The sequence below is a fragment of the Mirounga angustirostris genome, unplaced genomic scaffold, assembly GCF_029215605.1.
Source record: "Mirounga angustirostris isolate CCGP_5_RB_7025 unplaced genomic scaffold, mMirAng1.0.hap1 SCAF_16, whole genome shotgun sequence".
NCBI classification, from domain to species: domain Eukaryota; kingdom Metazoa; phylum Chordata; class Mammalia; order Carnivora; family Phocidae; genus Mirounga; species Mirounga angustirostris.
Window position 1 is genome coordinate 2128238 of NW_026991724.1, and position 24226 is coordinate 2152463.

Sequence of the window (24226 nt, forward strand, 5' to 3'; positions counted from 1 at the left end):
GTTAAGGTGCTGTTACTACATTGATTTGTGGACGTTGAACCATTTATCCCTGGGATAAATCCCATTTGATTGTGGTCAGTGATCCTTTTAATGTACTGTTGAGTGGGATCTGCTTGTATTTTGTTGAGGATTTTTGTATCTGCGTTCATCAGGGATTTTTTTTTTTTTTTTTAAAGATTTTTATTTATTTGACAGAGAGGGAGAGAGAGCACAAGTAGGCAGAGTGGCAGGCAGAGGGAGAGGGAGAAGCAGGCTCTCCACCGAGCAGGGAGCCCGACGCGGGGCTCGATCCCAGGACTCCGGGGTCACGACCTGAGCCGAAGGCAGCCGCTAAACCGACTGAGCCACCCAGGCGCCCCATCATCAGGGATACTGGCCTGTAGTTCTCTGTCCTTGTGGCCTCCTTGTTTTGGTAGTGGGGTCATTCTGGCCTGGTGAAATGAGTTTGGACATGTCTCCTCCTCTGATTTTGTTTTCATTTACCAGAAGCTACTAGCTAGTGGCAGGAGATACATTAGTTGCCTTTACGATAATCTTTTGGACAAGAGTCACGGGTGGGAACACCCATCACCCGAAACCCCGGCTCTGCAGCCTCAGATGTGGTGATTCAGGAACGACTGAGGGCCGTGCTGGTGGAGGGCTGGCTGTCCTGCGTGAGGGCCACAGCGGCTGCCCGCGGACCGCTGGGGAAGAGAGCCCCCTCCCAGCCCACGCTGCGCCGAGGACAGTCGGATCTTTTGGGTTTGCTGTTTGTTGTTTCATGTGCCAGGAGTTTCCTGCTTGCCTTCTTAAGTGGCCTTCCTATTGGCGATGAGAATTCACTGGCACTGACTAGGATGGGGCGTTTTCCCACTAGCACTTGAGCTGAGAGGTCGCTTAGCCAGCTCAGATGATTTCCCCCATTTTGGGGAACAGGGGTGTCTTGAGCTGGGAATTTTTTCTGAATACGGCCACACTGACCTTGGGGACCAGTGGTGGGAGCAGCCTGTGAGCTGCCTTGTTTGGAATAAATACGAATTATTCTGAAAGGTCTGCGTCCTGCCCTTGTGTGGCTGAAGCAGTGGTGTTTTCTCGATTGTCATGGATAACGGAATTCCCTCTTGTTGAGGCTCTCTCTGCCCCTGAACTGAAGTTCTGCAGAGTCCTAAAGCCCATGACAGTAAAGCACCTGAGGGGTCTAACACAGTTGCCTCCACGTCTCAGGTCCCCTGCCCAGTCTGTAACCTGATCCTGTTCTCTCCTGACCCGTGGTCAGCGGCTGTTTGGAAACATTGTGAGGAGGGCTCTGTGAGCTGGGGGTCTTCTGCAGGTGAGAAGCCCCTTTGGGTCTGGGGAGCGCCTTGCTCCAGGATGTCTCAGCCAGGCCCTTCCTCTACCCTTGCAGGGTCAGGCAGAAGGTGCAGTGGGAGCATGAGGGAAAATGCGTGAACATGTGCACACTCCTTGTATTGTTCAGGGGCTGGCCTTCCCAGCAGGGCCCCGGGCATTAGAAGGTAACTCCGAACATGGCCCCGCTCCTGGTGTGGACACCCAGTGTTTGTGTGACTCAGGTGGGCACTTTCAGTCTGGAGGCACCCTGGGCTCATGCCGGACTCTGTTCTGGAAGCTTGTAGTTTTTAAAGTGTCCTAAAACACAGCCCTTACATTTGCATGAGGAAATGGCTTGTCCCGCCCAGGGGTTAGCCAGGGGTTACCTGCTTGCAGGTCGGCGGGCAATGCTGGTCTCCGACTCTTTCTTGGACTGTTATGAGGGTGGTCCCAGGCTCAGCGAGTCAGTGTTGTGTTAGCAAAAGCCATGAGGGGCACAATGATTTTTCTAACACTTGCAGAGCTTATACATCCAGAGAGTGCTGCCCCTCCAAGCAGACAGATGGGAGGCAGTGTTTTTATTTCAAAGGGCTGTACCTTTTAAAGCAAAACAGGGGAACTCTCCTTTCAAAATTTCCAAGAGTCTCGCATGTTCTTTGAGCAGTCCAGGGGGTCTGAGATCGTAAGACTGATTTGGAAAGAACCAGACCATCACTAGCAGTCAAGCTGGGGGCGAGGGGGGAGAGGGAGTAAGAGGGGATGGTCAGGGCCCATAAAATAAATGGGCGCATTTATTTTATTCTCCAGTATTTTAGCATGAAAATTTAAAAATCTACCAGAAAAAAAAAAAGGGATTATGGAGCAAACACCCACTTACCATCACCAGATCCTACAACCCTCAGCCGCACTTTATTATCACACAGCTGTTCATCCGCCATCTCTCCATCATTCCACCTTATTTTTTGATACATTTTAAAGTAAGTGCCAGATACTATCACATTTTACCCCTAAACCCTTGAGTATACATGTCACTGTTTGGAGTTCATTATTTCCTTAGAGTTCCTGGTCCTGCTTATTATTGCTTGCTAATTAAATGCAAAACCTATCAGGGTATGACCATACGATAACCAGACTGAATTCACTTTGCATCTTGTAAACCAACTCAGAAGATTGCACACGGGATGAATGGCAGGTGTCTGGGAGACAGTACATGCTCGTTAGAAACCCGTGTTCCTCGGCTGTGTACCGTAGGTTCCTCGGGTATCAGTGGTTGCCGGCGCACCTGAGAGGCCTGGGCTGCTTTTGGCCTCCCTTTCCTCGTCCCTCTACTCCGGACCAAATGGAGACCTGGTAGCCGCCGTCCCATCTTTGTCTCTGGGTCCCACTTGGCCGTGCTGGCTGGGGCTCCCCTCCCGCGGAATGGTGTCACCATACAGCGCTGATGGTCCAGCCCATCCCTGGCTTCCACTGTGTGTGCGCCAGGGTTCGCCAGACAAATAGAACCAGTTTCTTTAGATGAATTTATCATAAGGTATTGGGTCCCACGGTTAATATAGGCTGAAAAGTCCCAAGATCTGCCATCAATAAGCTGGAGACCCAGGGGAGCTGAGGGTGTAGCTGGGGTCTGAAATCTGGCAGGCTCGGCACCGTGGAAGAACCCCTGCTCCCATTTCAAGTCCTAAGTTAGAAAAGACTGATGTCCCAGCTCGCCCAGGCAGGCGTTCCCTGCTTGTGGAAAAGCCTTTTCTTTCCAGGCTGTCAACTGATTGGACAAGGCCCACCACACCAGGGAGGGCCGTCAGCTTTACTCAGTGCACTAATTTAAATGCTAATCTTATCTGGAAACACCCTGACAGTACACCCAGAAGAGCGTGGGACCAGATGTGTCGTCGTGGGTCACGGTGGCCCCTGTTGCCGGGACAGGGCTGTTGGGCCTGTGTGCCCAGCAGAGTGAGCAGTTCACTCTAGTGATGAGTTTTAGTCGAACTGCTTTATAGACAGACTGCATGTATAGATGCCAGTGTCCCAACGTGATGAAAATCTGGTCACCATCTGCCTTAGTCCCTAGGAAGGCGGTGTCCCTGTCTCTGACTCCCTCACTGATGGGAGGCTCACCACTTCACAAGGGTGCTCACTCTGTCTTTCAAGGCAGTGTCATCGGCACTGGCCACTTAGAGCCTGGGTTTCAAAGTGGCCCTGTTGTCTGTTTTATTACGGTTTTGAAAGACATTTTCCTTCTTAGAATTCTTTAGAAACTCCTTAAGCAGTCTGCTGAGATCCGTGTTTATATCCAAGGCTCTGTCCCCAGCCGCCATGAGTGGTTTGTCCGCAGTTCCCGGCTCCGGTCTCGCCCTTCCCCTGTGTCCCTGCGGAGCGCAGACCGGCCGGCTGCAGTGTGAAGACCCGCTCTCTCTCTCTCTCCCCTAGTGCTTCATCGGTACAGACACATTCTGGGGCTGTGGCAGCCGGACATCGGGCCCTACGGAGGACTGCTGAACGTGGTGGTAAGTCCAAGAGCGCTGTGCGTGGGCCTTCGCCCGCTCCAGCCAGAGGGGCAAGCCCGCTGTCGCCTGTGTGACGGCATGGCTGTCATTAGGGGCCAGAGGCTATTCGGTAACTGGTTCTCAGCCTTCTCGCTGCGTCCCTGGACTTTGTAGTGATGAGCCACTGGTTGCCTCGAGGGCATCTTCCCTCCCATAGCCTGGTCCCTGCCTCCTGGACACCTTGGGCCCTTGTGCTCACGCCTCTGGGACACTCTAGTTTTGGGTTGTGCACTAGTTTGTTCTAAATGAGGAGCCCTGGGAACCGTGGACACTCACCCTCCGGCCCTCAGGGTCACGTGGAATCGTAGCAGGTGCCCCATCGCTGAGCCCTAGGCGCACCCCGGTTGTGACTCTGCCTGTGTGCCTTCTGTCATTCCACTGATGTGTGTGAGCGCTTGCCCTGCGAGGAAGACACAGTTCAGCGGCCTGGGAGGCACGCCGGGGAGCCGTGTCAGAGTGACTCACCCAGCAGCCCCGGCGGCCTTGGGACCAGACTGGGCCTCAGAGCCAAGTCTGAAAGTGGGGCTGTGAGGCCCCGGTTTTAAATCTTTTCTCACCCACCATAGTAATACTGGGGTCAGGCCAGTGTCCTTGATGGGTGGGAGCACCAACGGTGGGCACTTTTTGGGGAGACCGTATTTCCACCATCAGAGAGCATCTCCCCACAGATCCCTTATCACTTACTGTTGTAGCTTCCAGGGGCCGCCATACCAGTGACCACAAACCGGGTGGCATAAAACAACAGAAATGTATTCTTTCACTCTTATGGAAGCCTGACATCTTCAGTGTGCCCGACATCCTCAGTATTCCTGATGTCCTCATTGTGCCCGGCGTCCTCAGTCAGTGTTCCCGACATCCTTAGTATTCCTGATGTCCTCAGTCAGTATGCCTGATGTCCTCATTGTGCCCGGCGTCCTCAGTCAGTATTCCTGACACCTCAGTCAGCGTGCCCGATGTCCTCCGTCAGTGTTCCCGACCTCCTCAGTCCATATTCCTGATGTCCTCCGTCAGTGTTCCCGACATCCTTAGTATTCCTGACGTCCTCAGTCAGTATTCCTGATGTCCTCAGTGTGCCCGACGTCCCCAGTGTGCCTGACGTCCTCAGAACGTGCTCCTGGGCTGAGATCAAGAGTCACCACGCTTCCTCTGAAGACTCCAGAGAAGGGTCCTTCTGCCTCTTCCAGCTGCAGGGCCCAGGCAGCCCTTGGCTGTGGCCGCACCCCTCCTACCTCTGCCTCCATCCTTAGTGTGGCCTCTCCCCTTCTGTGTGTCTCAGACCTTTGTCTCCCTCCCTCTTAGAGGGGTACAAGTGATGGTGTTTAGGGCCTGCCTGGATGAGCCAGAATCCTCTGAAGATCTTCAACTTCACATCTGTAAAATCCTTTTTTTTGCTGTGTAAGGTGATGATGTGCACAGGTTCCAGGGATTAGGATGTGGACTTCTTTGGGGGCCGTTATTTAGCGATCAAGATTACAGGGTGGAAGAGGGGCCTTACTGGGGAGAGATGTGGCCAACAGCGCCCATCCCAGTGATCGATGTTAACTAACCAGCAGTAGGACTCTGACCTCAGGCCCCTCCTGGTTTCATGTGAAGCGCACAGCCCCGCTTCTCTGGATCTCCTGCCCAAAATACCTGACCCGAATCTAATCATGGGCACCTCATCACACAGACCGCAAGGGCCAGGCCCCAGAAGCACTGCCCTCCGCCTTCCGAGTGTGAGGCTCACCGAAGGCCGGAGGGCTGATGAACTGAGAGCTGTGGTCCTGGTAACTGTCACCAGTGTGGGGAACATGGGGGCCAGGGCTGGCAGAAGAGGACCAGAGGGGACAGCCTGCCCGGCTGGAGTGGGGGCTGCCTTGGAGGTGGGCGCTCTGTCCTGCCATCAGCCTGACTGAGGTCCCATGAGGGGCATTCCTGGCCAGGCTGCTGCTGAGACCACAGTATTTCTAGTTTCAGCATCCTTGTCTTCCTGACTCTGGCTGTCTGCCGTTTTCCTGTCCCCTGCACGCCTGCTCTTTTCCCTGTGATGGTGGACATTGTTGTTAAGGAGTGACGAGATGGATGAGTCCCTTCCCTCAAATGGGGTCGGGCTGGTCAGGTGGACAGGGTGTTCGTTGAAGGCCACTGGGTCTCTTAGGGATGTGCTGTAGCTCTGTGTCTAAGGTCCCAGTGCTGGGGGTTCTCCCTCCATGCCCTGGGGGTTCCCTGAGGACTCCCGTCCCCGGCTGCTTGGAGATGGATGGTGCAGCACGCTGCCCAGCCTGTACTGGGCTCGGTGAGTGGTTGGAGCCCAGGACCCTTGGCAGATCCTTGGGCTCTGTCTCCGCCCGGCTCCCCTCTTTCTACTCCAGCCCCGGCAGCCTCCTTGAACTCTGATCTCTGTTCGCTCAAGTTAGAACATTGCCCGGTTCTGCCTGGCCCCCTCTGAGCCCCGGGGTCTGGAAGGTGCCTCTGGCAGGAATCCAGGGGATGGCAGGGGTGACCTCTTATTTCTCTTCTCTGGGATCACAGCCCTGTGTGGCCTGTTGTCTGGGGTCACCTTGGGGCTCACAGCAGTCCCGTTACTCCACTATGGCCAAGATGTAAGTCTGGCCTCATTTTTTTTTTTTTTTTTTTGGTGACCTTTGTTTTCCTTCTTATTGTGTCTTCTTAAATATATTAGTCAGAGTTCCTTTAAAGTCTGTGATCTCTGGTTCAGCTTACAGTCTCTCTTTTTCCTCGGGATTTTTGGGCGTGGCAGTGGGCTGCTGGCATGCCCGCACACGTGGCCGTGGATGCTGCTGCCCCCACGAAGGTGCCTGGCCTCTGGCCTGGGGTCACAGCCAGCAGAGCGCCTTGCCCTGACCAGGTGTGGTGAGGGCCGATCTCGTCCCGGGTGGCCCCGTCCACAGAGTGTCCCCTCCGGGCACCTCCTGCTCTCCAGGACCTGCATTTCCCCTAGCGGGTCAGGGATACCGCTGATCCCTCTCCTGGCTGGTTGGCCTCTTAGCAGCCACCTTCTGCTTGGCTTCTCCGTCTCCCGCCCCCCACGGGTTGGGATCCAGAAGGTGCCTCAAGGGCAGAGCTGCACACACAGTAGGGCCTGCTTCTTTGGGATCCTGCCCTAGCACGCTGGCCTCTGCGGCAGCCCTGGGGGTTCCAGCACCCTGCCGCCCCTCTGCCCAGCCACCAGCGGTCAGGGACCTGGGGCAAAGGGGTGGGAAGCCCTGCCCCCTTCGGCTCACCTCAAGCCTATCCCTTGTTTTTAGGCTCTCGGTTCTCATCTTGGGGCCACTGTGCATGTTCCCTGACGTCTTCAGGCAGCATTTAAACTGTGGGGTGTGCAGACAGCTGGTGTCAGCAGGCGGGGCTGGTTGGCGTAAGCCCCTGGGTTCTAGGCAGGAGAAAAGTCTTGCGGTCTCATTTTTAGATGCTGTTCAGTCCCTTGCCTATCATGTTTTGAAAGGTAGCTGCTCATTTTTAGTGCTTTACGGGCATCTGTATCGTAGGATGTGGCACTTGACTGGGGCTCTGTAGTGTGGCCGTCCTCCTCGAGCTTGCTGTGTGCTCTCTTCACAGAAGCCCCAGGGCTGGGGGGCGTCTCGGTGCCTGGCCCCCATGTCGCTGCTGCTGATGCTTCACTGGGAATGAAGTCTGGTGCCCTTTGGGGAGCGCTGGTTTTCTGATCTTGCTTCCCCCCTGGTTGCACACACCCTCGGAGGACCGGAATCCCTAGCTCACGGGACCAGCCGTCAGCACGTCTCTCAAACGGCACATCGGGGCCTTGGTGTGGGCCCTTCTGAGCTTGCCCCGCATGGGCCCCCCGGGGACTCTGGGTGCTCTTTTACTCTGTATTTTGCTCACCAGGTGGGGTTTTGGACAGGGATAAATATTGCTTCATGTTCTTTATGATTCTTTGGAAACATCCGTTAAGAAACATACTTTATGTTTATGTTTAACATCACTGGGGAAAGCCTTGGATTTAGAATGTTCCTCACAGGACAAGCCAGACTGCTCCCCGTGTGGGCAGGCTGCCTTCCATGCTTTAGGCAGGGAGGGTGATAATTGTTTTTCTTACTGGCAGTGACTAATAGAGTTAAAAAAAAAAAAATTGCAGCTTCTGAAAGCAGGGGATAACTAGGGGAAAATGGAGCCATGACAGAACAGGGCCAGCTCGCCCTCGTCGGATCGGGTCGGATTGGATTGGATCGCCACAGAAATGTGTGAGCCAGAGCCGGCCACTGGGCACCCAGGCTCCCCTGACTACGGGCTGGCCCTCTGGCCTCAGGGAACGTGCGGCGTGCTGTGCCTGGGGACCACTCCCTGCTCTGATCCCATCTCCGCCGCGGCCAGCACGTCGCTCTGACCCCGTCTCCGCCGTGGCCACCTCGTCGCTCCAGCCCCGTCTCTGCCACCTGGTCGCTCTGACCCCATCTCCGCCGCAGCCGCCTCGTCACTCCGACTCCGTCTCTGCCACCTGGTCGCTCTGACCCCGTCTCCGCCGCGGGCACCTTGTCACTCCGACCCGTCCGCTGCCACGTTGCGTGAACTGGAAGAGTGATGGCAGAGTGGTCGCCCTCCGTTGTCAAGGGCGGCAAGCCCACGGCACCTGCCTCCTCTCTTTGCTTCTGATTTTCAGGCATTTAAAGCAGATCCCAGGCCCGTGCCGTTTCCTCTGTTAATACTTCCATATGGATCTTTGAAGAATGTGGGTGTTTCTCTGCACGTGGGCCTTGTCCTTCCCCCGCCTTACAGACGTGGTGGGGACGCACCATGTGGCCTGAGGCCTGGTCCACATCCGTCTCCCTGAGGGCTGCAGAGCTGCTTTGCACGAGGCTTGCTTGGAATTAACGGGAGTCTCCAGCAGCCCTCACGTGGCGTCTGTGTGCCTCGCAGGTCTCTGCTGCCGGAAGCAGCCCCCCGTTTCTGGTGGGTCAGGGGCCGACTGGGGGCCTCCTGCTTCTTTCTAGCGTCATCTGGTCTTTCCCTCCACTTCAGAGCTGGCCCTTCTCTCCAAAAGGCTTGCTTTTAGGTTTAGGTTGAACTACCTTTTTTTTTCTTCCTCTTTTTAAACAAAATCTACTTATTTTTTCTGTCAGAATTTATTTTTACTGAAGTGTAGCTGACACACGGTAACTACGTGAGTTTCAGCTGGGTGACAGTCTGTGACGCTGTGCTCACAAACGCATCTGACTTATTCCTGTGACCTAGTCATCGCGCACCTGGGAGCCTGTCCCTCCCCCTCCCCTTCGCCCATATGGCCCATACCCCTCACCCTGGCAGCCATCTCTTTGTTCTCTGTATTTATCCTTCTGTTTCTGCTGCTTTTGTTTGTTTTGTTTCTTAAATTCCATGTCTGAGTGAAATCCTATGTATTTGTCTTTGACTTATTCTACTTAGCATAATACTCTCTAGCTCCATCTATGTCGTTGCAAATGGCATGATCTCATCCTTTCTGATGGCTGAGTAGTAGTTCATGGTACATACACACCACATCTTCTTTATCCATCCACCTGTCGATGGGCACTTGGGGCTGTTTCCATATCTTGGCTATTGTAAATAATGCTGCAGGCATGTATCCCTTTATTTCCAGGTTTATTGAGGAATAGTGCACAGGTAAGATTGTAAGGTGCATGACAAGTACGTCTCGGTGATTGGTATTTGTACACTTTGTGCAAGGGTTCCTGCCGTCTAGCATTAGCATGTCCACCACTTCACATTTTTATTCTCTCTCTTTTGGTGAAAACATTTAAGTTCTGTTCTCTTAGAAGATCTCAGTGTTGGGGCGCCTGAGTGGCTCAGTCGTTGAGCGTCTGCCTTCGGCTCAGGTCATGGTCCCAGGGTCCTGGGATCGAGCCCCGCATCAGGCTCCCTGCTCAGAGAGGAGCCTGCTTCTGCCTCCCTCTCTCGCTCTCTGTTTCTCTATCTCAAGTAAATAAATAAAATCTTAAAAAAAAAAGCATCTGCCTTCAGCTCAGGTCATGATCCCAGGGTCCTGGGATCGAGCCCCACATCAGGCTCCCTGCTCCTCGGGAAGCCTGCTTCTCCCTCTCCCACTCCCCCTGCTTGTGTTCCCTCTCTCGCTGTCTCTTTCTGTCAAATAAATAAATAAAATCTTAAAAAAAAAAAGATCTCAGTGTTGATGCAGTGTCACCAACGACAGTCACCCTGCTTACAATCAATAACTACTTCTAATTAACAAGCACTTGGTAGATGGGCCATGCTCGTTGTGGTACGCTAGATGGGGGCGCCGCGATGTTCCCTGGCCCCGAGAGTCAGCGGGGCTGCTGTGTGAGGACGAGGGTGGTTCTTGCGGACAGGGTAGGTTGGGGACCTTCTCCCTCGGCACCTCATCCTGAGCCTTGCGTGGACTTGTGCCCTTTCTCCTCCCTGCAGGTGGATGGCTTGTTCATCATTGGCTGGATGTACCTGCCTCCCCATGACCCTCATGTGGACGACCCAATGCGATTCAAGCCCCTGTTCAGAGTCCACCTGATGGAGAGAAAGTCTGCCACGGTGGAGTGCATGTATGGCCACAGAGGGCCCCACAACGGCCACATTCAGGTGAGCGCTCGGGGCTCCCTGAGGTGTGGCAGCTGTGTGCAGGCAAGGGGCTAGGGCTCCTTTGTCCGCCCCGGTCCCAGTGGCCGCCGGGGTGGGGTGCTGGCTGAGTGGCTGTGGTGTTCCAGCTGCAGACCTGTGTCCACCCCAAGCAGTGAGCACGGGAGGAAGCGGGGGCTCAGCCCCACTCCGGGGTGCGTTAGTCATGTGCCCTTCAGAGACTCTCTCGCTGGGACCCCCCAGGGATTCTGCGTTCAGTTGGAACTCGTTGTTTTTGTCGTGATTCCTCACTGCTCCCTGGTTTCTTCTTTGCAAGAATATAAACTTGGAGTAAGACACGCTGCTCTCTGATAATGGTTTGGCAGACAGCCACCCCAATCAGCACGTGTGTTCCCTAACACACGACGAAAGCACAGCCCCTTTTCCTGCTGTAAGATGTCCTCCTGGGAAGACGCACATGCACCTTCCCCTGAGAAGGAAGTGCGTGTGCAGGGTGGCTCTGAGGTCCCTTCTTTGGGCTGGCCGAGATACGGTGGCATCTTGGGCTTCTGTACACATGTGGGGTATGTCGGTGCGGGAGAGGTTGATCGTGCCACCCATGACTGACACGCTCCCCTCTCCTTTGTGGCGAATGCTCAAGATTGTGAAGAAGGACGAGTTCTCCACCAAGTGCAACCAGACTGACCACCACAGGATGTCTGGCGGGAGGCAGGAGGTGAGCCCGTACGCCTTCTGTTCCCCTGGCGCGGCTGTGATGGGGTTGAATGGTTTGACATCGCCCGTGAGCCCCCAACGAGGGGCCGTCTCCCCGGCTCATCCCGATGTGTGCGTCTGGCTTTTCCGTCAGGATGTCCCTGTTCGTGTCCGTGCTCGCAGCCTTTCATTCCCTGCCGCCCCTCGGAGTGAACGAGCCCCAGAGCAGTCGTTCCCTCTGATCTGCTCTCTTTCGCCCCTTTGGCGAGAGTGTCCGTGTACTGCAGATTTCTTCTTGGATGTGAGTTTGCATGGAGACCAGGGGGCTTTTTTGGAGCCTGTGTTCTCCCCACAGACGGGCCTAGTGGCTGAGGTTTCCAGGTCTTGGCAGCGCAGCGTGGAGGCCTGGCTCCGAGCCACACCGCGAGCTTCTTAGCACTTCCTTTTATTTGCGCGGATACTTTCCCATTGCCTTTGAGTTCTCCTTTTCTGAGCATCCAAGTCACACTGCTGTTTCAGAACGTTCTTAAGAAAACCTTGAACTTTGAAAATGTAGGATGCTCATTGAACTTACATTTATTTAATGGCTGTGTATTTCTCCAGTTCTGAGTCTGACATCTTCCCTGTTAGCCAGAGAATTGCGGGGAGGTGTAAGGTAAATTCGTACGCACGCATGTCTGCGCCTGAGGGGTGCACACAGGTGCTCGCGGGAGTCCTCTGGAGGTAGACGAGGCCCTGTTTTCTCACACACACGGCCTGTGAAGGTGACGGTGCATTTTGCATTCACAACACCGTTGTCGAAGCCTGGGCACACACAGTCACACACACAACGTACAGGTGAGTGCTCCAGGCTGCGTTTCAGTGAAAAAGGTCAGTGTGTTTTCTGAGAATAGAAACTCCTCAGCTGTGAACCTTAAAAAGGCCAGATAGTGAATTTCTGGAAATACGTATGCTGGGATCAGAAAAAGGTCTTGTAAGCCGCGTCTGTGTGATTTTGAAGTGGAGTGGTCTTTTTTCTGATGATGAAAGTACTAACACAAGTCCTTTGTGGAAACTCTAAGAACACGTGCACGCTGGGTGGGAGTAAAGCTTTGCTGGTCTCGGGACTGGGGCGTCAGTTTGCATTTCCGTGACCACGACCGAGGACCGTGCCGAGGCTGAGGTTAGGGGCCTGGCTAAGGGCTCCCCGGGGCTGCTTTTCTGTGACATGTTTGTTAGTAAACATCCTCGCTGCTCTCTCTGGTGCTGGTGTGTTTCTAGTTGATTTGTAGGAGCTTTTTTCTCATATTAGAAAATCAGTCTTTCAGGTGGGGTTGCAAGTATTTTTCCTCATGTTTTTGTCTTTTATTTGATTTATGGTATATTTTCTTTCCAGGAGTTTTCTTGTTTTTAATTTTTATGTAGTCAGAGGTGTCTGTCTTCCCCTGCCGAGCCCATCGGGGAGACGCGGTGCCACCGGGCAGAGCAGAGTTCTGGAGAACTTGCTGTGTGGCCCCGCAGTCACTTGTCCCTCTCTCACCTGCTTTTCTGTCTGTCCATCCCCTGTCTGTCCCCTCAGCCGTGTGGGGACAGGGTCTCCTGCCGGTTCAGGAGTCAGCCAGAAATGTCTTCACTTTCTCGTGGAGTCTTTCAGACTCAGGGGAATGGCTTCAGGCCCCAGGGAGAGAGGACAGGCTGCGGGGGGACATTGCCATGTTCCTGATAGCTCTGCACACCGAGGTGAAAGGCTGAGCTGTGCACTCTGGTTGTCCTGTGCTCTGGTAGCTGATGGGCATTTAAAATTCTGGGACCACAGGGGACGGAGGGCTCCTGGCGGCCAACAGGGCTAGCAGGGGAACAGGGCGGCGCACGGTCTCCTGGGCAGGGGATCCTCTCATGCCCCCAGGGGCTGGCCTGGTGCTTCACTGTCCTCCACCCTGTGTGGCATTCTGAGAGCTTGTGGGGGATGCCCTGGCGGTCCCCCTCTGCAGGCCGTGCTCTCTGAGAAGTGCTGCCCATGAAGGAACCAGTGAGTCTCCCGTCATTCCCCTGTGAAGGCCACAGCCGCCCTGCAGGTGTCTGGCTGATGCATTGCATCTTGCTCACCAGCCCTTCCACTGCTCACACCCAGCTCCGGTCCCGGGGTTTCTGCCGCATGTCCACCTTTGAATGCCAAGTCCAGACTGCCGTGGTGTAATCTGATGTCTCAGGCTGCGGTGGCCTCAGCCTGCCCCTCACAATGCCTCCGGGTGACCTGTGTGCTTTGCACACTGCAGCCCCTCTCCTGGGTTCCTGTGAGCAGGGCAGGCCCTCAGGCCTACCCAGACTCGTCTCCCCTGGCCTCCTTCACAGATGATGGCAAGGCCCAGCTGCCATCTTCCCTGCCCGCCCCGTGCCTGTCCAGCCCCCCAGCCTGAGGCTTCTGGAGAACTGGGGCCTATGAGGAGGAGCAGAGACAGGGAAGAGAGGAAGGAGAGAGGACGGCCAGGCCCCACCACTGCGATGCTGTGGGCGTCCCTTGTCCCTCCTGACCAGGCCATGGGCTTCTGCTGGCCCCACTTAGGGTGTGCTCTGCACTTGGTCATGCAGACTTCTTGACTGGACACAAGTTGCTTTTGTTTCTTTGTCTCATGTACTGAAATGATATCTTCTCACCATCAAACACGCAGTTGTGGGAGCCCCACCCAGGAGCAGCCCCCACACCCGTCCTCCGTCATCCCTTCTTGTTCTCTGAATTTTGTTTATGTAACTGGGATCTAACTCCATCTAATTTGGGTCTTTTTTTTTTTTTTAAGCTTTTTAGCTCTTCCAGAAATATTTTCCAGGCTCATTAGAATTCTTTTAATCTTTATTTTTAAAGCACTGTTCCATCCGTCATCCATAGGGTGATTGCCTGAGCGTAACTGCTCACCTGCGGTCAGACATGGGGTTTGTGCTCCCCCTCCTGACCTTCCGCTTGGGTGACTTGTTCTCTGAGAGCCTCAGTCCTCATCTGTGAAATGTGGACCCCTGCGGGGGTTGGAGGACTGAGTAGGGCAGGGCGTGTGAGTGCCTTAGCGCCAGGCTGAGAGCCTCCAGGTGTTACTGCCGGAACTCTGTGCAAAAACTTTCCCTGGTTTTTGGATCATACAGAAATGGGATTGCCAGGTAAAAGGCCCTGTTCCAGATTCTTGTTATGTGTTGTTAGTTTGCTGGTCCTCATTTACCACCCACCAGGGTGGGTGAGCCCCCTGCCTCCTTTGCTCCTGCCGGCCTTCCTCTTGGCCCGGGTGGAAACCAGGCCCCTTAGCACGTGGGCTCAGGAGTAGCTCTGATCCTGCTGCTTACTAGCTGGGTGACTTGGGGAAGGTTTCTCAAACTCTGTGAGCCCACATCTCCGTAGAACAGGAAGGGTGTGAGCACCCTTCTCCTGGACTGGTGTGCAGATGGAGGCGATGATCATAGAATGCCAGCACCTGTGAGCAAGCCCTGGGTAAATACTATTCTTGTCGTGTATGTTCTGGTCCCCTGTGTTTCTCCTTGTGTATGCATAGCTCATGAGATAATTTCATAATGAACGTATCTCAAAGGTGTTTGTTCTGAGTAATTGGGTCTGGTTGGTATTTCTAACGACTCTGACCTTTTCATGCAAAGTAAATAAGATTATGACTCCTTACGAGTCAGCCTCATGGTATTTAGCTTAAGTCTGATTACTCACCGTGGTAACATAAAATCCCTACTTGTTACATTAGCTCACTTCCATTTTTATCTCTTCGTTATCTGTTTGATTTTTTAGGGTCTTACTCCATTGAAGTGGAAGGTTTTGAGGTGAAGTCTAATTTGTCAAGTTTTTTCTTTTGTGATTATTGTTGTCTGTGTCTTAAAAGACTTTGCCTATCCCTAAGCTGCAGAGTCTCCTCTTCAGAAGTTTGGTAGCTTCACGTTGTTTTTGGGTCTGTGGCCCATCTCGAATTATTTCTTGTGTGTGGTGTGAGGCAGGGATCGTGGTCCTTTTCTCCATATGGATGTCCAGTCGTTGGAGCATCATTTGTGGAAGAGACTTTCCACTTCCCATTGGGTGGATTGGATGTATTTGTCGGAAAGCAGCTGACTAGATGAATGGGTCTGTTTCTGGGCTCTCTGTTTCATTCCGGTGGTGTATTTGTTGACCCCGATGTTTGTACTACTGTCTTGATTACTGCAGCTTTATAGTAAGTCACACCATGAACTGGTGCAGTTCCTCCAGCCCTGTTCTTTTGCAAGATTGCTTTGGACATTGTTGGTCCTTTCCAGCTTCACGTGAATTTCAGAATCGGCTTACCGGTTTGTACAGAGACACTGGTGGGACTGGGACTGCCATGGCATTGGATCCATAGATGCCTTTGGAGAGAATTGCTGGCTTGGTACTTGGGTCCTCTGGTCCACGGGCGCCTGTATCATGGAGGTGTCTCCGTTTCCTTCCGGCAGTCCTGTGGCTGTCAGAGTAGGGGTCCTGCACGCACTTTCTAATACGTATTCCCAAGTCACATGTTGTCTGAGGCTGCTAGAAATAGGACTTAAAATTTTTCATTTTCCAACTCCGTGCCGCTGGTGTAGAAACTTCCAGTTGATTTGTGCGTAATGAGCTTGTGGCCTTGTAGCTGTGTGCTTGTCACTGCAGTGAGGGGTTTCTGTGCATGGCCAGAGTTTGGGCGGGAACATAGGAAAGCAACTGAAAGATTATAGCTCTCTTGGTTTGTTGTTGTGGTTAAATTGCTTTTGTTTCTGTTTGTAGAACTAACTCTGCATGGTCATTAGAAACAGTATATTGAGCTAGGAACTCAGAGCGATGGATTAATTTGGTTAAATGTGCAGAATCAAGCTATTAAGCACTAACTGTCCTTCACATTGTTTGATCCCATAATGAATGACTGAGCTTTGAGGACGCAGTGTTTATAAAAGCTCCCTTTTCACAAATGAACTTTCTGAACTTGTAACATAACTATGAGGGCACCTCCCTGCCCCAGCCCCCCTCCCGGCCATACCTGTCTTGTTCTTCTTCGGCAGTAGCAGAAGGCAGTTCTGGCCAACGTGACCAGCACAGGAGTTAGCCACAGGAGTCCTGCTGTGCTCCTGCTTTCCTAGAAGCCCCAGAACCAGGCTCGGTGTAGACACCGCATGTCCCGTTGGTGGCCACAGAAGTGAGGCTCATGTGGCTGCTACCTAGGGAGCTCTGGACACAGGCTGAAGGGACCCCACGGTCCCTGTTGTTGCATGTTGAAGTCTGTGCCTGTGTGCTCTGGGAAAGTGGGGACCAGAGCCCTTTACTTTCCTTTGGTGGCTGAGCTTCACAGGAAGGAGGTCAGGGACTCGGAGACCAAAGTATGGCAGCCCCCTCCTCTTGCCCAGTCTTCATCTCCATCTTGTCCACCCCGCTGGGACTCCAGAACTGCTGTGCCTAGGGCATCACCCCAGCTGTAAGAGTGCTGCTTTTTAAAAATTTTTTTAAAGATTTTATTTATTTATTTTGATGGAGAGAGAGCACAAGTAGGCAGAGAGGCAGGCAGAGGGAGAGAGAGAGAGAGAAGGAGACTCCCCACTGAGCAGGGAGCCCGATGCGGGACTCGATCCCAGGACCATCAGGACCTGAGCCGAAGGCAGACGCTTAACTGACTGAGCCACCCGGGTGCCCCAAGAGTGCTGCTTTTATCCACTTAGCGCCACAGCGAGCAGTCCTCCATGCGCGTCGTGGTAGTTTTCATGACCTGTGCTCTCTTGGAAGGAATTCCGAACGTGGCTGAGGGAAGAATGGGGGCGGACACTGGAGGACATTTTCCACGAGCACATGCAGGAGCTCATCCTGATGAAGTTTATCTACACCAGTCAGTACGAGTAAGTGCAGTCCCCTCTGTGGGTACTGTGAGCACAGTCTCTGTCCCTCCTCTGTCCCTGCCCCCCCTGCTGCCCTACCTCGGTGTCTATTTTCTGTCTGATTTATCATCACGAGCCTGGCCTGTGTGCTGGAGCCTCAGGGTGGTATCCCCACATCTGCCAGGGGACACTTCCTCTCTTAGCTGCTCTTCCTGCCTTGGCCTCCGCCCCACGCCCTGTCCCCATGACACATTTAAATAGTCCCTTGTGCAGTGAGCATCCCTTTCGCAGTCTCTGGGGTTCCTGTGCCAGGGTGACGGAGCAGGGGCAGCATCCCCTTGTCTTTGGAGAGTGCTCCCTGCCCCAGTTCCCTTGTGGTGCTGGTAGAGCGAACGTGCGCCCCTGTTCAGCCCTGTTGGAATTCCAGAGAAGGTGTGAGATGTGCCTTGCAAGTGTTTTGAGGAGGGGTGATTGTGGCTCAGGAATGTGGGGTGCCCCCGCCCCCCGCTGGCCTGGCAGGAAGCTCAGCCCAGCTGTTCTAGGCTACCCTGCCCTGTCTGCCATCCCTCACACGGCAGGGAGGTGAGTGAGCTCTGTACTTTGGCCTGTCCGCCGAGCTGCTCTCATGCCGCCCCTTCCCCCCACAGCAACTGCCTGACCTACCGCCGCATCTACCTCCCGCCCAGCCACCCGGATGACCTCATCAGACCCGGCCTCTTCAAAGGCACCTACGGCAGCCACGGCCTGGAGATCGTCATGCTCAGCTTCCATGGGAAGCGTGCCAGGGGCACGAAGATCACGGTGAGTCCGGGTGCTACCCTGGCGGGCCCCGCTCTGTGAGCTCAGTCTGATTGGCTGTGTGGTAGCCTGACTCGGGCTGCACCCCAGCTACTCACAGTGGACTCTGGGCCTGTGGCGCCCCTGCGCTGGGGAGTTTGCTGGGAATGCAGACTGTCAGGCCCCACCCAGACCCATTGAACTAGGATTTGTATTTCACAAGACCTCCAGGGGATTTGGAGCCTTTCCAAGGTGGCTTTACCCATGGCTCTCAGTCCTGGCCACACACTGAACCCCTGGGGCTGTTGGAGAAACCCTGATGCTGGGCCTTAGAGATGCTGATTCAGTGGGGCAGGGGCCTGGGTATGTGGCTCCAGGAGGTCCTCGGTGGCTGTGAGGTGCGGAGACCTCCTGCATTATTACACAGGCTCCCGATGCCATCCTGGCCTCAGCAGCTGAGGAACACAGTCCGAGGGTTGTTGAGCTGAATGGGGGTCTTGAACCAGTTGGCCATTGGGCCTGCTGCAGGGGCACCGTCCACACTGTGCTCACTGGTCATTTGCATAGTTGGGGTGTGTTTCTGCCAGATGCACTGAAGTGTCCTGGGGAACAGTGCCTCTTCTTTGTTCTCATGGAGCTGTACTCTTGGACCTCGATTGACCAGGGTCCCTATGCTCTGGGAAGGCTCCTTGTGTGCAGAGCCCAGCACTGGGGCCCCTGGTGGAGCTGCAGGGCCTGGAGGGTCTCCCAGGTTCAGGGTCAGGAGCGTTTGTGTTCCAGGCAGACAGGTTTGGGCTGGCATTCAGGTCTGGCTCTGCCGCTTGGCTCTGGGAGGGTCTGTGCCCTTCTCGAAGCCCCAGTGTTCTAGAATGGGGAGGTTTTTATACCTGGAGGGCTCAAGTGCACATGAGCCACTATGCCGGGTGTCTGTGCATGTGTCGAGGTCACTCAGGTGCTGTTAGCCCCTATTTTCGAGGATCCCTTCACAGATGGGGGTGCCTGCTGTAGGCACATATTTTTTAAGGGCTTCTAAAATATTCTTCAGAAGGGATGCTGCTAAGTCAGTGGGAATGCTGGAGTGAGCTGATTGGGCCAGAGGTGTGATCTAGGCAGGAAACCACACAGAGTGGTGTGTCTTTGCTGATGGCCGCATGCTCGCTCCTCAGGGTGACCCCAACATCCCTGCTGGGCAGCAGACTGTCGAGGTCGACCTCATGCACCGCATCCAGCTGCCTGATGTGGAGAGCCTCCGCAACTTCAATGAGCTCTCCCGCATCGTCCTGGAGGTTCGGGAGCAGGTGCGCCAGGAACAACAGCAGCAGGAGAACGGGCTCGAGGACGGTGGGGGCCGCGGCCGGCAGAGCCCCCGGGAGCCCCAGCGGGGCTCTGCCCAGCCCAGTGTGGAAATGCCTGCCGAGAAGGTCGGGGAGCCTGGGGACGGAGAGGCTGCGGCTGCGGCTGCGCCTGCCCCTGAGCAGCCCGCCCAGTGCGGGCAGGGGCAGCCGTTTGTGTTGCCTGTGGGCGTGAGCTCGAGGAACGAGGACTATCCCCGCACCTGCAGGATGTGGTAAGAATGCCAGCGTGGGCCGCGACAGGCCTTCTGGGGAGTCCTGCCTCCCCACCTGCGTGGAGACGGGCTGTGGGGGCCGGGCTCAGCGCCGGCCAGTGTGGGGGCTCCCTGCACCCGGCGGGGAGCCCCTGACAACTCCGTCTGAGTCCCAGCTTGGGCTCGTGCGGACAGCGCCCTTCCCTGGGCTGCACGGAGTTTGGAGGCTCCCGACCCCCCCCGCCCTGGGGAGCCTCCGAGGGGGCTTATTAGAACCGCCAGGCATGAGGCCCCCTTCCTAGTGCCTTCTGTCACCTCGCCAGTCAGGTGCAGGGTAGACAGGTGACTCTGCAGGTGGCGTTGAAAGCAGCTGGTAAGGAGGGGGCTCTTCCGCCTTTGTCCCCCTAGAAGCCGGCTTGAGTCCACCTGGTTGTCCTTGTAGGTAAGGCCTGTTGGGGGTCTCCCTCCGGCCCCTGCTGAGCACCATCCAGCGTCAGCGTCTGTGTCTTCCTGTGGTTTCTCTGCCGGCTCAGAAAGTGTGCGCAGAGGGCTGGCAGCGCACTCCTGCCCCAGGGCCGGCTTGCTCTTTGCTTGACGGCTGTCCTTACGGCTTTGTCTCGGGTCACTGCCCTCAGCCACTCAGGCCCCCCCGCCCCAGCCCGCTACACTTCAGGGCTTCTTAGGTGTCGGTGAACCAGAATGAATGAAGCCACAGACTTGGGTCTTCCGTCCCACTGGCCGCATTTCCGGTGCCAGCAGCACACGTGTATTGCACAGTGTGGGTCTGGAATATTCCGTCAGTGCAGTTGGTTCTCCTGCACAGTTGTCCTAGGGGACCTTTGAGGGGATGACCTGTCTCTCGGCATCACAGCTGCCTGGCCTGCATGTCTGTCCAGTTGCGTGGAAAGGTCTCTTTTCCTTGACTTCCGGGCTGACTGCTGTCTTGGGCCGGTGACGGCCGTCTGATTGGCACTTCACGCGTAGAAGAAATGTGGGCGGGGCTCTGAGCTCCCGAGGGAGGCTTTAGGTGTGTGTGTGGGCTTGGTGGGTAAACTGGTTCTGAGTACCGAGTGCCCGTTGGGGTGGTGCCCCCCACACCAGCACGCAGTCCTCCACGACACCGGCTTGGTGTCCGGCCACTGGACTCAGTCCTGACACCCCCCCCCGCCCCGAGACGGCGTCAGACCCGGCAAGACTGCCTCTGTCCTCTTAGACACCAGTCCCAAGCGTGCTTCTGACCGACCAGCTATAGGTCGGGGGTTCCCACGACCTCCTCCTCGGGTTCGATTAATGGGCTGGGGCAGCTCCCAGAACTTAGGGAGACACTACGTTTACCATTTTGTTGAAGGAGTGAGAAAGGACGCAGGTGGGCAGCCACATGAAGAAAGGTGTAGGGTCCTGAGCGCACTAGCTTCCAGCCCCTGGGAAGTGGAATGTACATGGGTGTCCCCCACCTGGGGGCCCCCTGAACCCCATACTTCGGGGTATTATGGAGGCTTCCTCACAGAGGCATGGTCCATCATTAGCTCCATTTCCAGCTCCTCTCTCATCTGGAGAATGGCGGGGCCACTCAGGATTCCAAGCTTCTGTTCCTGGCTGGTTACCTGCTAGTGTTCTTATCCCTTAGGAATTTACCAGGGTTTCAGGAGCCCTGTGCCAGGCACCGGGGCAGAGATCAATGCACGTATTCTTCTTTTATCTCACGTAGGGGAAATCCATTCCATTTTCCTTTATGTTACACCATTATCACAAAAGTGGCTGAATGCGGGTTTCCTGAGAGGAGATATACAAATGGTGTTCCAGTATGATTTCAACTGTTGTGAGCTTTTTAGTGGTCGTAAGAGAGAAGGGCTCTGTCGTCCTTATGAAACTCGACAGCCCGCAGTGTCTTGTGGCTAGCCGAGAGCCCAGTGGGCTCAGTCGGGCGCTCTCAGGCCAGCCCTGCAGTGGAGGCATGGGACGTGCCGCACATCAGTCTCTGTGACCTGGGAGGGGCGTGCTGTGGTCCCTTCCCTGTTTGGTTTGTGTGTCTGCGAGGCCTTGCCCCAGTGAGGGTGCAGAACATGGCTGCCTCTGGTACTAAGCTCGGTGGGCATCACTTTGCCTCCCTGTGGGTTCTGGGGCCAATTTCCCCACCTGAGAATCCCACGAACCGCTCGCCCTCATGCATAGGCCTGCTCTCCCCCTCCTGCCCAGGGGAGCCTCGGCGTGGTGGATGGAGGGCCGGGTGCCGGGCGCCGTTCTGTGTGCTGGGAGATCAGGCCAGCCCGCGGCTCCTCATTATCTATATGAGCACCAATTTCTTGGCAAGAAAGACGTAAATGCATCTCAGTCTCACATTGCTCTCAAAACTTGAAACTTAGCCTTTACGGGTATTTGAAAGTTCTGCCTTCTGAGCTCACGACGGTTGGGTGCCAATAAGTCTTTATTGATTATATTTGAGTTGTTCACGTACTGACATAACTGTCCTGGGAATTCAGATTTTGGTTACCTGAGCCAGCTTTATGAAGGTGTACTTCGGGACAGAATTACGCGGTGGGGCTGCCCGAGACCCTCTTTCTTTAGCTGGATGAGCTGGTGGAGAGCGGCGGTCAGCAGGGTGAGCCTGACCGTGGGCCCGCGGCTCTGCGCACTGGGCACTTAAGAGTTGCTTGGTGGTCCAGGTGATGGCCTCTCTCAGGTGCCGTGACTTGCTGCTTCCTGCTGGCAGGGAGGAGGGCTGGCCTGTGGTGTGGGGGTGCTGCAGCAGGGGGCTGATGGGGTGGGACGGGGCCCAGCGCGCTCCTTCTGGCCCCTCTCACTGTCCTCCCTGCGCTTTCCCTCTTGTCTTCGCACAGTTTTTACGGCACAGGCCTCATCGCCGGCCATGGCTTCACCAGCCCTGAGCGCACCCCTGGGGTCTTCATCCTATTCGACGAGGACCGTTTCGGGTTCATCTGGCTGGAGCTGAAATCCTTCAGCCTGTACAGCAGGGTGCAGGCCACCTTCCGGAATGCAGAGGCACCATCCCCACAGGCCTTCGAGGAGATGCTCAAGAACATCCAGTCCCTGACCTCCTGACGGGCCACTTTCTTGCGGGGCAGCTCCCGGGGCCCTGGACCTGGCACCTGGGAAAGGAAGCAGCATGCACTTTGGAGATTCGGCCTTCTGACCAGAACACCCACCTTGTAGGAGTCTCGGCCCAGCCACCCCAAGACTCTTTGTACAGAGTGTGTGACGTTTGTGTGTGTCCTCGTTAGGAGCTCGTGGGAAGGCTGACTGAGCACGTCTTACAAAAAGAAAGAAAGAAAGAAAGAACCAGAACGGGACTGATTGAGAGGGTTGGCTGCAGAGTTTTGTGAACAACTCAAGTGGAGAAATTGGGTTTGTCCTTGGCCTGCTGGTGGTTTTCAAGGGACAGGCTGAGCGACCCTGGGGGCTCCTAAGAGGGATTGTGTGTGGGCCGTGCCAGCTGGAGGCGAGTGGAAGCGGCTGCAGGCTGGCAGGGGCCTGGGGCGAGGGCAGCCTGGGTGTGGGGCAGTGTGTGCACAAACGGAGGCCCGGGGGGGTCCAGGATGCTGGGCCAGGACCCTGGACTGAAGTGCCGTTTCTCCGCTAACCTGCTTGGAGTTTGGACAAAAGCATTTCCCCTCTGACACGTTTGTGCATCAGTGCAGGGGGTCAGCGATGCGGGCCGGGAGGGAACGGCGGCTTGGCAGCCCTGGCCTCTGTCCAGCTTTAGAATCAAGACCTTTGCTGCATCCAGTTCCACACAGGCCGTTTGTTTGCACCCCCAACCCACCTCCTGCCCACGCTCTGGTCTCAGAACCTGCCCCAGAATTGGGCAGGGCCGCATCCGAACAGCCCTGCGTTCCCCCACTTGCGTAGCGTGCACAGGTGTTGTTCTTGGGAGGGTGTAAGCAGCAGAGTGGTGGCACAGATGACCTTGGAGCCCCTTTGCGGGGAACAGGGCAGCTTTCTAGAAGTCACCCCCATGGATGGAATGCACTTTGGAGACCAGGGTCCCTTGGGATCCTCCACGGCAGGGGTCTGAGCACAGATGCTTCTGTGGGTGCTGTGCCGGTGTCCCAGAGACGCCTGCATTTGGGGACCCACTGTAAGGTCTCTGCTGATCTAGTGTCTCCTGAAGAACAGAGCCCCAAATGCACGTACACCCCCAAGAATTAGCTGCAGCTCTGCCTCCAGCCTGCAGAGAGCGGTCACCACGTTCACCTCCTGTGGGGCGGGCGGCTTCACTGGGGAGGCAGGCCAACGGTCCCCCTCCCTGTTGCTCGCCCTTGCTGGGTGGACTGTGCTGAGCCCTCATGCCGGGGGCAAGGGACCCCAGGGAAGGGGGCAGCTTCGTGGTGCCTTCATGTAGAGACCAACGTGAGATGTCCCATGAAACATGTTTTCTTGATGAATTTCTCCCTGACTGGCCTTTTTTTAAAAAATAAAAAATCCCTATTGCTCTAGCTTCAGTACCTTTGGCAACTTTGATCTTCCTTTGCTTCCCAGAATTGTAGAATTGATAAGCTCTGGGGCATGGTCCCTAAAAGGCAGACCTTCTAGGAGGTTCTTCCCAGCTCCCGACTTGGGAAGGAGGCAAGCCAAGAAGGTGGGGTCCCGTCCGGCTGGCTGTTGGACACACCATGGCTACCTCCCACATCCTTCTAGTAGGCCCTGAGGCGCGGTCCCGGTTTTCGTGTCTTCCGCAGGACCGAGCCTCCAAGCGCTGTCACCCCCACCCCCTTGTGGCCATCACTGTGTGTCCTGTGCCAGGCATGCTGCTCCTGCATGGTGGTAGCCGCGGCCGGGAAGCCTCGGTGAGAACGGAGTGAAGGCCCGCGGGGCGTGCGGCTGCCGTGCGCCACGTTTCGCCCGAGCCTGAGGCTCACTCTAAGGTCGCTCCGCCCGAGGCCCCCCGTTGTCTGTACAGCCCACTCAGATTGAAGATGAGCCTTTCTGATGAAAAACCGGTCTCGAACCCAGACGGTGGAACCTGCCTGTGGAGTGTGGGTCTCTCCATGGT

The 24226-nt window shown here is 55.5% G+C and overlaps 1 protein-coding gene across 4 annotated transcripts in view; it reads left to right on the forward strand.

Annotated features, from left to right (window-relative positions):
• FBXO31 (F-box protein 31) overlaps nt 1-23669 on the forward strand; it is a 41499-nt gene extending 17830 nt beyond the window's left edge. For 2 of the 4 annotated variants that reach the window (XM_045890612.3, XM_045890613.3), the window contains 7 exons: nt 3736-3812; nt 10227-10394; nt 11032-11106; nt 16804-16913; nt 17540-17693; nt 18836-19236; nt 22053-23669. In XM_045890612.3, coding sequence (XP_045746568.1) covers nt 3736-3812; nt 10227-10394; nt 11032-11106; nt 16804-16913; nt 17540-17693; nt 18836-19236; nt 22053-22275 — 1208 coding nt within the window. In that variant the 3' untranslated portion in view covers nt 22276-23669. The remainder of the gene's footprint in view (nt 1-3735; nt 3813-10226; nt 10395-11031; nt 11107-16803; nt 16914-17539; nt 17694-18835; nt 19237-22052) is intronic. The other 2 variants (XM_064581003.1, XM_064581004.1) reach the window with 1 other exon arrangement.
• The last annotated feature ends 557 nt before the right edge of the window (nt 23670-24226 follow it).